At 44.4% G+C, this 12,747-nt stretch overlaps 2 protein-coding genes across 4 annotated transcripts in view; one reads left to right on the forward strand and one right to left on the reverse strand.

Annotated features, from left to right (window-relative positions):
- CARS2 (cysteinyl-tRNA synthetase 2, mitochondrial) overlaps positions 1-3,008 on the reverse strand; it is a 52,759-nt gene extending 49,751 nt beyond the window's left edge. Inside the window, exons 1-3 of one of the 2 annotated variants that reach the window (XM_036250414.1) lie at positions 2,928-3,008; positions 2,395-2,537; positions 1,433-1,468 (exon numbers count right to left, since the gene is read on the reverse strand). The gene's annotated coding sequence lies outside the window, so the exon portion shown is untranslated. Of the gene's footprint in view, positions 1-1,432; positions 1,469-2,394 lie in introns of both variants that reach the window. The other variant, XM_036250413.1, reaches the window with a different exon arrangement.
- Positions 3,009-3,799: 791 nt separating this feature from the next.
- On the forward strand, positions 3,800-10,518 carry ING1 (inhibitor of growth family member 1). Of its 2 annotated transcripts, none has more exons than XM_036249986.1 (2): positions 3,800-4,021; positions 9,500-10,518. In XM_036249986.1, the coding sequence occupies exons 1-2, from the start codon at positions 3,919-3,921 to the stop codon at positions 10,201-10,203; spliced, it is 807 nt and encodes a 268-aa protein (XP_036105879.1). In that variant the 5' UTR covers positions 3,800-3,918; the 3' UTR covers positions 10,204-10,518. The 2 variants fall into 2 exon arrangements, with proteins under 2 accessions (XP_036105879.1, XP_036105878.1); XM_036249985.1 differs by lacking the exon at positions 3,800-4,021 and adding an exon at positions 4,443-4,641.
- Positions 10,519-12,747: the final 2,229 nt, after the last annotated feature.

A 12,747-nucleotide genomic window follows, 5' to 3' on the forward strand; every position in this document is an offset into this window, starting at 1 on the left:
GAGACAAACTAGTAGGTTCCTAGAGCACTTAAGATCCCTGGAGTCAAACTGCAATTCTGTTTCAAGCTGAACTGTAGCTTAATGTGAACTATGTTCTATACATAACACTAAAATGTTAGAATCTGTTGTTGAGAATTAAGAGACCACAGCATCAATGCTAGCTAAGCAGTGCTCCCTAACTACTCAAAGTTCAACGTGAACGTTGAGTATTAATTATCCTTTCCTCACTGCCTGCATACTTGATGTTATTTTGTAATTATCTCATTTATAGTACAATATGCATAGTTCTTTCCATGAGTACTTTAGAATGTAAATTCTTTTGAATCTCGCACTGTATCCCGCACTAAATTCAGAAAAGAGGTGCTGAATTAATCCCTAAAAAACTACCTGTTGTGCAGGTGGGAGGAAATTTGGGTGGTACAATATCTGATAGAGGAAGCTCTAATCCAATTACTAGGTGTGCCAGTAAAATAAGAAAATGAACAAAAGGCTTGACTGCAATCTGTGACAATACACATAATGCAAGGGAAAAAATCTGAAAACAGATTTAATAACATTGAAGACCAAATCCTGCACACAAATCTGGGAGAGATGCAAAATTTGAAATGTCCGTAGATATCATGACTTTTAAAATTAACAATGGTATCTTTTGTCTTCAGAAAACTGGTCATGTAATGTGCTCAGCCCATGACTCACAGCAAGTCTACCTTTCCTTTTTTTTTTAATCCTCACCTGAGGACATTTTTTTCAATTTTTTGTTCAGATAGAGTGGGAGGGAGGGCAGGAGGAAGGGAGGGGGGGAGAGAGAGAGAGAGAGAGAGAGAGAGAAACATCGAGTGGTTGCCACCCACAAGACCCAACCAGGGCCGTGGACAAACTGCAACCGAGATACGTGCCCTTAGCGGGAACCGAACCCAGGTCTCTCTGGACCGCAGGTCGACGCTCTAACCGCTGAGCCAAACCGGCCAGGGCGCAGGTCTACCTTTTCTTAAGTCTTTTGGGAATCATCAAAACAATGATAAACATAATCTATTATTTAATGATCGCTAAAAATATGATTTCTCTGGCAGGTTGAATATTAACATAAAGTAAAAGTGACTTGGGAGATTATATACCAAAAAAGAATCTTGTTCATATGAAGTGGCCCCTCCTTAATTATCTATGTCAGAACAAGTATGTGTGTTAAAATGAATGATTCCAAAATATCATGAATGTCATTTCTTACTACTTTATGATAATAACAAAAATTGTAGTTATCAGTATTACATTTTCTTTCAAGGCAAACTCTTGTAAATCCAAAGTAGACAAATCTTGTAAATCTAAAGTAGACAAGATAAGGGCATTGTTTAGGGCATTTCAAGTTTGAAATGAATGTGTTGATTTATTTTTTTAAGCACTTCAAAACATAAAGAATTGCATATTCATCTCTTACCTTTTACTCCCTTAGGTTTGAGCATCTTCAGTTAAACTAGAAATATAATTTTAGAAAAACAGATTTAATATCTATTTTTGCAACACACTCCAAAGAGCAAAACTGAAACAACCAAGAGTCTTCAGTGTATCTTCAAAATTAAACACTTTTCCTTAGTGGTGTATTACAAATGCATGATCACAGCTCATTGTTTTAACTATTGGTCTTCTAACCTTGTTCAGACAACTGTGAAGTCATTGGTATATCTTTTAAGAACTTTGTAAAACTAATAAAATATTTTCTGACTTCTTACTCCAAGGGATAAATTAACTGTCATATAGAATGTAAATTCTTTATTCAATACTGTACCCCCAGGGCACAGAACAGTAGCTAGAACATGGTAGGCACTCATTAAATATTTCTTGTTGAATGAATAAGATGTCTTTGTGTTTTAAGTGTCTGTAAAGTCCATGAAACAAGAGGAATCAATATTCAGATAGTATCGTGATTTTTAGAAATGATAACCTCTTCCAAACTCCAGCTTGATAATCACTGAAAGGGATAAATGATTTCTAACCTTTATGCTTAAGTTCAGATAAACAACGCTACTCATTCAAGAGCCAATGAAAGCAAGCATTTAAAGAACATATCTCTAACCTATTGTATTTTAAAACTGCTTACATACTGTTAGAGAAAAACGTATAGTTTGTCTTATTCAACTTTGTACTTTCTCTTTATTCCATGTAACATCTCTATTTCCACATAATGTCATATTAGTCCTTTGTGCAGACCAGTGGCCAATACATTTTCTTGTATGAAATGAAACTTTCCTTATGATGTGTTTTTAACTGAGCCAAGACTGGAAAACGTGTGAATCTGTAAGTAAAATCACAATCATTTTCCCAAATATCAAAGTGAACATCCTCTTGATGTGGGGGTTAAATAAGGGAGTGTAAGTAAGAGTGAAGAACAAACCCACTTACTTCAAAGTGTAAACATTATGTCGTTTGTCACCGCAGTAACCTTCCAGTCCATTTCGAATGACAGAACAGCTCAACTTAGTCTCATTTGTTGTATTGATATCTGTATCACAAGATGCCCTACAGATCGCTGGAAAGAGTCCCCACTACGGATAATGATCTATTTTTAAAAACTGGATTGGCCCAAGATATTAATGGATTACATGCAGTAATTTTAAAAATTCCCAAAGCTCCTGATTGTCACAACATTGCTGGGTCGCGAACACCCTGAGTCTCAATACCAGAACTGCACCCGTTTGAACTGCAATGTAATTATTTCATGTCTACATTTTGTGCCCTACCATATGGCAATAGGGCAGACTCGGAGTTAAGGGTGAATCCCTCTGAATTAATAAACGGGAGGAAAAGCGGAGCACTGCCCTGGCACAGAGTTGGTAGAGATGTCACGAGGCTGCGGGGTCAAACTAATTTACAGGGCTAGCTAGAGAAAAGGACAAGACAACCCGCCCACCTTGGGGAAGAAGGGACGCGCTCACAGCAGAGGAGAACCGGTGGGAAAGCGGAGGGAACCGCGTTGGGCGATCGCGGCCCGGAAGGACGCGCGGCAGCGCAGGCCGGAGCCTGGCGGACAAAGGTGGAGTGGCCACGCCCACAAAGCAAAAATCTCCGGCGAAAGGGGCGGGCGTGTGCGCCGACCTGTCGTCCAGGCAACGGGATCGTCCGCGCCGAGGCTTTTAAGCCCCAAATCCGGGCGTTTGGGGTGCGGAGAGGTGCCACTGGGTAGGGGAAGGGTCGAAACCGCACAGGGAGAGACCCCAGGATCCCGGCGACAAGACGCCTGGCCCGCCCAAGCTTAGGTGGTCTTTCGAAGTGAGGGAGCGGAGTTTGACAGCAGGTTCCAAAGCACAGACGAGACCGGGTCGGGGTCGTCCGCCGTCTGCGGAGACCCAGGCCGGAAGCAGCTCCCCTCGCGAGCCCCTTTGTCTCCAAGCCGCTTGGAGCTGGGCTCCGGCCGGCGACACAAAGGGAGAGCGGTGAGGACCGCGCAGGCGCTAGAGCCGCCGAGATTGCTGGGAGTGGTGGTCCGGCCACCGAATACTAGGTGTCCCGCGCGGGCCGGCGGCCTCCCTGGCCTTACAAGTGCGCATGAGCCACCACTTCCGCCCCGGTCGGCCCGCCCTCTGTCTCCACCCCTCGGTCTCCACCCCTCCGCAGGACGCGGGTTTATAGTACTGTATAGTAGTTAAGAACCCTGAAGGAGTTATCTGACCAAGTCCCGCCTTCTCTTCGTGTGGATTGGGCCACTGAAATGAAGGCGGCAGTGGAATGGCTCCCGGGGTTGCCAATCTGTTCCGAAACGTACTTATACCCTGCTGCGCCGTGGGCACCAGAGATTGAGGGGCTGAGAGGGCCAGCGGGGGACGCTGCTTGGGCATGCGATGATCTTGAGGCGGCAGTCCTGAGACAGGGTCGGTTCCGCCTGAGTCTTGGGCGGGTCTGGCTGCCACCCCGCGTCACCCGGCGGGCATGCAGCAGCGCCGGACAGGCTCTGCCTCCAAGTACGAAACTCATAGTAAAGTTTGCGCCTCGCCTGCCGCCTCTTGCCCCCGCGACCCCCGTCCCGGCAAAGGTGACAGACAAAGCCACACCCCCGCGCGGCAGGGCCGGTGAGGGGCGTGAATGCGGCGGGGGCGGGGCCCGTGGGGAGGGGGTAGTGGGGGGTGGTGGGGCGCATGCGCTGTGCGGGGGGCCGAATGTTTCCCAAGTGTTTGAAACTGGTATTTGGGTTTTCCACGTTGGACAAGTGCGGCGCGGCGGCCAGCGCGCTCCCCTTCCCGCGCTCACTCGGCCCGGCCCCGGCCCCTGCGCCGGGGTGCGCGCCCGCACGCCCGCCCGCGCCCGCCCCGCGCCCGAGGCCGCGGAGCGCTGGCCCGGCCCGCCCGCGCCGGGTCCCCGGGCCCAGGCGGCGCGGCTCACAGATGTAGCGGCGCGGGGCCGGCAGGAGGGGGACGCCGGCGGGCGGGAGGTTTGCATTTTGCAGGGCTGGGCTCCGAGGGGGCGGGGGCTGGAGGAAGCGGAAAGCCGCGCCGAGTCGCCGGGGACCTCGGTGAACCATGTTGAGCCCTGCCAACGGGGAGCAGATCCACCTGGTGAACTATGTGGAGGACTACCTGGACTCCATCGAGTCTCTGCCTTTCGACCTGCAGAGAAACGTCTCGCTGATGCGGGAGATCGACGCGAAATACCAAGGTACGGCGGGATGGATGGGCGGGGGCGGTCGCTCCATCCCCGCGGGTCGCGGCTCGCCGCGGGGCCGCGGGTTGTCCTGTTCCCTTCCCGGGGAGCCGTGGGCCCGCGGCGGCGGCCCTGGCCCGGCAGGAACAAAAGGTCTGGAGCGTCTTTGATTCGCCAAGGTCCTTGTGCGCGAAGCCGGGACACGGAGGAGGAAGGAGAAACGAGAGGTCTCAATGCCAGGCTGCGCGAGCAAAGCGCTCTTTGTAGTGAAGTGACGAGGCGGGGTGCTGCGGGGGAGGGGGCTCAGGGGCGCAAGCTACGGCGCGGAAGGAGGGATGTGCCGCGTTCGCTAGGGCTGAGGGGCACAGGGATGGGGCTACGCGCAGGGCTGCTGGGAGGGCGCTGCGGATGAGGGGGGTCCCCCGGCCCTGCTCGCCATCTCCACCCAGTCCCAAATCTGAGTGTTATATAAAGTCCTGGGTATGTACTATACGCGGTGTAGCCCCGGTCGCCCCCGCCCAGCCCCCCGGCCCTCCCGCGGCGCTGGACACCGAGCGGGGGAGGACGCGGCCGGGTGTAGTTTGCGGAGGGCCAGGGCTTTATTCTGTGCGTACGGTGGTTAAGGGAGGGGAGGATGAGGCGAGTAAGTCGCCCATCTGTGCTGCGCTCGGGGGGCGCGTGCAGAGACCGTGGGCTTGGAGAGGAACATGGCAGGAGGACCTGTGGGTCGTTGTCTGCAGCCCCGGTCGCCCAGAATGCCGGAGAGAAGCGGAGGATTCATGTCCGCTGGGAATTGTTGGCTGTTGGGGAAACTTTCCTGCCAGGTCAGGCACGGCACTGGGGGCTCTGGTTGGAACGTAGGTCATCACTCGGAGTTTACTAATGTTTACAAGGCTGCGCAGCAGGGAAACGGAAGAGTGGGGGGAGGTGGAAAGCCACCGCCTGCCGCAAAATGCACGGAGATAGCCAGTCGGCGAGGCGCCCCTGCGCGCTCTACCAGAAACTCGCTTTCGCAGCGACATTTATAAGAAGCTTATTAGCATATTGTGAACGTCCCGCTTCGGCCTTCTTATGATTGGCTGTGGCGTCCCCATGGAATGTCCTTATCAGTCCGCTGCTGAGCTATTGGTTGCTGGGCCGGATGAGGGCGGGCCTTTCCCTGTGACTGGCACAGGTCTGTTTCCGCGGCCTTCTTTTTTCTCTTTCGTAGAGGGGCGGGGAGGAGGGAGGAGGTTGAATTGATTTGAATGTTTTCGGGTCGCCCGGCTTCCGGCCTTGGATTGGCTGTTGACACTGCTGGGTGGGCTGTGTTACTCAGCCCTGCACTGTGATTGGCTTCCTGTCTGGCCTCCTCCCTCCGTTCCAGCGACCCTCATAGGCGGTGGTTCCCGGGGTGGGGTGCGTCGCCTGCTGACCACTTCCCCATTGGCCTGGTCCCCGGCTCCGCCCCGGTCCTCAGGGACCCGACCCGGTCACTTCCGGTCGCGGAGCAATGGAGGTGCCTCAGGCCGCTGGTGGGACTTGTTAGCTACATTGCTGGCTCTGCTGAGGACGCGGCTCATGTCTCTCATGCCACCGGCCGCGAGGAACCGAGTAAGCGTGAGTGACCTGTGGCCGGGAGCTCTTCTCGGTGGTCGGTGCCCGGGATGGCTCGGGTTGTGCAGTGATTGAAGAACGGAGGTGCTGTATTTAAAGGTTTCACGGCCTTTGCAGAATTTGTGGTCATTGGCATTGTAATTTAGCACTTTCCTAGATGACCAAAAAAAAAGTGTCTCTCTAAAATTTTCTGACATTCACGTCAGTATCCCTTTAAAGTTCCTGTTTTCTTTCATTCATTACTGTGAAGAAACCTGTTTCGCTCTTCAGTTAATACACCCTGCGGTGCTTGTTTGGCTCCAGCGGAGAAAATGAATTCCACCCAACCAGGGCACATACCGGAGCCAGTGCTGTTGAGTGAGCTGTAAAGCCTAATCAATCTGTCATGATAACAGTCATAACTCATTTGGTTGGGACTTACTATAAATGCAGCATAGTTCTAAAAAATTAAGCTTTTATTTTTAAAGAATTGTATTGGAAGTCAAAGTTGGTTAACAGTCTTTTGCTTATGCCTCAGTTGGAGATTAATTCATAAGGATGGGTTATAATTAATTTACCAATTTTAAATGATATTTGGGGTTCTTGAATTATTGGATTCAAAATTATTTTTAAATTATTTTTCATGTGTTATTTTTTTTAATACCCACCCACCCACCATGGAAGTTGACTTCATAAAGAACTTTAAGTGCAAAACCTTATGTAAAAATTAAAATACTTTTCTGATTATTGGAAAGATCAAATTAAATTTTGCTGCAATCTTATTTAATCCTTACTTTTTTTTTTTTCATGGTACCATTGCTTTCCTACAGTAATGTTGCTGTGGAGCATTTTTATACAAGAGGGTCAGCAGCAGTTTGAGCTGATGGGGCTGAAGAAATGGGTATCCTGGCCAGATGCCTCCCTGGTTGGCACTGGTATTCTTGTTTACAGCCATTTGACTTTCGTGGCTTTGTTAACAGAGTACTTTGCCTGGGGCGTCCAAGAAATACATGCCATTTGAAGATAACATTACTTTTTCCTAATTTTGTGATGTTTGTTTCTTTCCCACAAGTGAGGCTTCACATGGATGTAAGCTTGCTTGTGACATAAAAGAAGCCATATTTATTACATTTTAAATTAACCATATGGTAGAATTGTTCTCTTTTCTTTGAAGTGCTAAAACTGTCTCTAGAAAGTTGGTTACTAATTAAACCAAATGATAGTTTTGTGATGTGCAGTTTGTTTAAAAATAAATGGCAAAAACTCATTTTAAGATCTATGAAACAGAACTTGGGTTAAGTTGAGCGTAGCTATTTATTTTCAGAATTTATTACTCTAAGAGACTGTAGGACTACGGCATTCCTCCTTTCTGGTGGGAAACTGTCTATATTGTTCCTCTAGGAAATATCTTCAGAGTTATCTTTAGTTTAAGAATGTAACCTGGGAAATAATACTTACAGTTTAACTAAGCTTCAGTGTTTGCCTAAGTTTATATGTTTACTCTCATTTTAGATTTATGCCTTATAACTGTTTTGAGACAAGATCTGGATGATAGTCACCTTTTATACATCTTCTCCCCACATTCCCTCACACACATACTTTCTAGTTGGAGAGTAGAATTGCCTTAGTTTGAGAGGCTGCGAAAGGTTTTCAGGAGAAAAGTCTAATACTATTTAATGGTACTATTTGTGTGAACTATGGAAATTTTTACCTGTGTATTTAGGCTTTTGGCAAGAATGTTTACTTTCCTTATTTCAATCAGATTTTTCAACAGCTTTTATTTTTATTTTATTTATTCATTCATTCATTCTTAAATCCTCACCCGAGGATATTTTTCCATTTATGTTCAGATAGGTGGGAGGGAGGAAGAGAGAGAAAGAGACATAGAGATATTGATGTGAGAGACACACATCGACCAGCTGGCTGCATCCCATATAACCCGGACCAGGGCTGGGGACTGAACTGCATCCCAGGTACATGCCCTTGACTGGAATCGAGCCTGAGACTCTTTGGTCTGAGGGCCAGCGTTCTAACCGATGAGCCAAACGGCCAGGGCTATTTTTATTTTTTTAATATTTTTTTATTAATTTTCTTTTTTAGAGAGGAAGGGAGAGAGAGAAGCATTGTCAGCTGCCCCCTGCACATCCCTGGCATGTATCCTGACCAGGAATCGTACCAGTGATCACTTCTTGGTCCACGGAGTGATGTTTAACCAACTGAGCCACACTGGCAAGGCAACAGCTTTTATTTCTTGAGAAATTGCCTAATTACATTTTAAATTCATATACACTGTTTTCCTATCTGTCTAAGAAGGTTTCAATTTAGTATTGAGGGGTTTTAATTTATTTTCGATAATAATTTATAATTTATAGATATAAATATGTTATTGTTTTAAGCAGTAAATTTAAAATGGAAAAGCAGAATCTGCCACCTTTGTTTTAAAGCAAGTCTAGGTTGTCTGGCTTATTGCAACAAACCTTTCTTGTTTTCAGTAATAGGGAGGAATAACATGCTAGGATGAAAATGATGTGACTGATAAATTGAGTCTCTGGGTCATAAGTAATGTTTACATAGAGTCTATAATTTTATATAGGGTATTCTAGACATTGGCACATTAAAATAAAAAGAATAAAGGCCTTTATATTATTAGAAAATATTTGAATATAAACAATGGAAAGACAGGATTATAGTCATTAGTTTTATTAAAAATAAAAATTTGACCCTGGCCAGTTTGGCTCAGCAGTTAGAGCATCGGCCCATGGACCAAAGAGTCTCAGGTTCAATTCTGGTCAAGGGCACGAACCTTGGTTACGGGGTTGTGTGGGAGGCAACCAGAGATGTGTCCCTCACATTGATGTTTTTTTCCCCCTCCTCCCCCCTTCCCTCTTCTGCTCTATCTGAAGATAAATGAAAGAATATCCTCAGGTGAGGATTTAAAAACAAAAAAAAAATTGGGTCCTAGGGCTTCATCTAAATTTGAACTTTTTCCCTAAATGCCCATCCCAGGGGTATTTGTTACTAGTGCTTCTGAACACACACAGAATTCCTTGGGGAGCTTTGAGTGGCACTTTGCTAAATGAGAACTATGTTGACATTTGTATTTAGTTGCAGGGATTTTTTTTCAACAGAAAAAAAAAAAGTCTACTAGGAGGGTATACACATTATAAGATTTTTAATACTAGGTAGCCTTGAATTGATTATTTCTATCCTTGCAATTATTTTTTCATAGACTAGAAAATTAAGTAAAAGGGTTGGTAGTGTTTATAGCAAGGGTGTAATGCTTTCTTTTCCTTTACAGAAATCCTGAAGGAACTAGATGAGTATTATGAGAAGTTTAAACGGGAGACGGATGGCACCCAGAAGAGGAGATTGTTGCACTGCATTCAGAGAGCCCTGATCCGAAGCCAGGAGCTGGGTGATGAGAAGATCCAGATTGTAAGTCAGATGGTGGAGCTGGTGGAGAACCGGACCAGGCAGGTGGACAGTCACGTGGAACTCTTTGAGGCACACCAAGAGGTCAGTGACACAACTGGCCACAGTGGCAAAGCCGGCCAGGATAAGTCTAAGAATGAGACAATCACACAGGCAGAAAAGCCTAACAACAAGAGGTCTCGACGACAGCGCAACAATGAAAATCGGGAGAATGCAGCTAATAATCACGACCATGATGATATCACCTCAGGAACGCCAAAGGAGAAGAAAGCAAAGGCTTCCAAGAAGAAGAAACGCTCCAAGGCCAAAGCAGAGAGGGAAGCATCCCCTGCAGACCTTCCCATTGACCCCAACGAGCCTACGTACTGTCTGTGCAATCAGGTCTCCTATGGAGAAATGATCGGCTGTGACAACGACGAGTGCCCTATTGAGTGGTTCCACTTCTCCTGTGTAGGACTGAATCATAAACCAAAGGGCAAGTGGTACTGTCCCAAATGTCGAGGGGAGAATGAGAAAACCATGGACAAAGCCCTGGAGAAATCCAAAAAGGAGAGGGCTTATAACAGGTAGTTGGTGGACCTTGATGGACCTTGATGAACAGCGAGGAGAACTAAGCCAGTGTATTTATTACATCGTCACCTTTGGTGAGGTGCAAAGACTGTACAATGTATATTTTTAAAGAATGTTAGAAAAGGAGCCATTCCTTTTGTAGGGATGGCAGTGATTCTCTTTGCCTTTTGTTTTCATTGGTACACGTGTAATAAGAAAGTGGTCTGTGGATCAACATTTTAGAAACTGCAAATATAGGTTTGAATTAAACACTCAAGTGAGTCTCAGACTGGTTTGTTTTTTGTTGTTGGGTGGGGCTGGGAAGTTGACTTGGAAGCAACCCTAACACATTAAATGTAGAAAGAAAAGATTGATTTAGCTACTGTTTTATTTTAATAAAAATAATGTTATTTCATGAACAAATTTTTTAAAAATTAGCCAAGTCACTAAATCTTCTTGCTAAAATAATGTATATCCATATAATAATTCAATAAAAAGATTTAAAGTTTGGAGATTATTTTATAAAAAGGTAAATGTTTAAATTTTACATAACAAACATTTTATATACTATCCTATTCCCCAAATGGCCAATTTTAAATGATTGGGTACATTTTCTATTAAGCCAAGCAGAAGTGGTCTAGTCATGGAATTTTAAAATCATGCTTTTGCTGTACACATTCCAGTATAGCATATTTTCTATAAGGTATGTAGATGTACATTTCCAAGTGAACTTGCACTTGCTGTATTATAATCAGAAGTACAACCAGATGCCACTGTGAAATGAAGGTGTGTTCCCTGCTGTGTGCATGAGAGCTTTATAGATGTGACATCAAGAAATAAATGAAACTTAGCCAGTTCTAGCCATATATTTAATTTTGAAATAAGTGGTTTTAAACTTCAATCTTAAAAATTTGTACACCAGCAGTTTAGACAAAGCCTTAAGCGGGATTTTGTATTATTGTTCTAATTTAATAATGAAGTAGAAGTTACCTAATTGTCAGCAAATAAGGTCAAAACAGAATATATATTTAGACCAGGGGTTGGAAAACTATTACCCATAGGCCAAATCCAGCCCTCCACCAGTTTTTGTATAGCCTATGAACCAAGAATGATCTTTACGTTGTTAGATGGTTTAAAAAAAAAATCCTATTTTGTGACACATGAAATTCAAATTTTAGTGTCCATAAATAAAGTTTTATTGGCACACAGCCATGCTCATTCACTTACGCATTGTCTGTGGCTGTTTTGTACAATGGTAGTTGAGTGGCTGTGACAGAGACTATATGACCCCCAAAGCTGAAATTATTTACTGGCCCTAAGTTTGCTGACCTGGTTTAGACTAACTTGCATGATAATCTGTGTCCTTAACTACCCATATATTGAAGGGGTCAACAGAATTTCCATTTCTAAGTGATATATGGGTCCCTTTAACCATATATTGCAGAGAATTAGTTTTTCTCATAGTTTGTTTTGCATCCTCTGTGAAGCTGCCACAAGGAAGCATTGAGTAACCGCTGCAGCATCCAAGTACCTATGTAGCATTGATTGTTTACTTCATTTGATAAACTATTGAGAACTTTGTGCCAGGCTTAAATCTGTGTTTTACAGTGAATTTCCATTATAAGGGGCTGTTTGTTAGAGTAATGTAAATTACACTTGATCATACATGAAACTGTGAACTTTTGCATATCAGTATCTACAAATAGGCATTTACTTTCCAACAAAACTCCAAAACATTTAAGAATCTTCAGTGTTGAAATTTGATAAGATTTACCTAGACAAACAGTAAACAAAAAATGTACTATATGAAATAACTTTAAAATACTTGATAATTCAATGACAATAAAAGTAGTTTAAAAGAATCTTTGTTTATATAAAATTATATTTACTAGTTTTTTACTTCCATTTTAATTAGAGCTAATAATGAAAATTAAGTTACGGGAGTGAAGATTAAATAGAATGCAGTTGCTAATACCAGATTTCTTTATATTTATTCAGTTTTGGTGTAGATGGTTGCAGTGGAGAGAGAAGCATAGAGGCCGGACTTTGCTGTATTTGAATGCATCTTTGTCCCTTCGGGTTTGATCTTCAATAAATTTGCTTAACTCTTGATCCATGGTTTTTCACTTTTAAAACACCTATTTCATATAGCATGGTTCTGAGAAATAAATGAGGTTAAGTGAATGACACTGGGATGATGTTAATCAAATGCTGGATATGTTTTCCCTACCTTTAATGAAGTTTCCACTAAGGAGAAAGGGCTAGGCATTTTTTTCTTTGAAAAATGGGAACATTATAGAGGCAGATTTTGCTGGGTTTGGCAGTCTTAAATCACTGTTAATTCCCTTGGACAGTGAGCAAAAAATCACAGATAAATACTTAGTACATCAAGATTTATGCTTTAAATGTTTTTGTTTTGTTTTAAATCCTCATCGAGGATATTTTTCCATTTATTTTCAGATAGAGTGGGAGGGAGAGAGAGAGAGAGAGAGAGAGAAACACTGGTGTGAGAGACACATAGATTGGTTGCCTCCAGCTGGACCCTCTCAGGGCCGGGGACCAAAC

This window comes from Molossus molossus, unplaced genomic scaffold (assembly GCF_014108415.1).
Source record: "Molossus molossus isolate mMolMol1 unplaced genomic scaffold, mMolMol1.p scaffold_m16_p_9, whole genome shotgun sequence".
Lineage (NCBI taxonomy): Eukaryota > Metazoa > Chordata > Mammalia > Chiroptera > Molossidae > Molossus > Molossus molossus.

Bases quoted from the DNA above. Each gene is read 5' to 3' on its own strand.
- ING1 (XM_036249985.1), top strand. From the start codon at position 4,506: ATGTTGAGCCCTGCCAACGGGGAGCAGATCCACCTGGTGAACTATGTG. The intron at 4,642-9,499 runs GTACGGCGGGAT...TTTCCTTTACAG, and splicing joins GATCGACGCGAAATACCAAG to AAATCCTGAAGGAACTAGAT.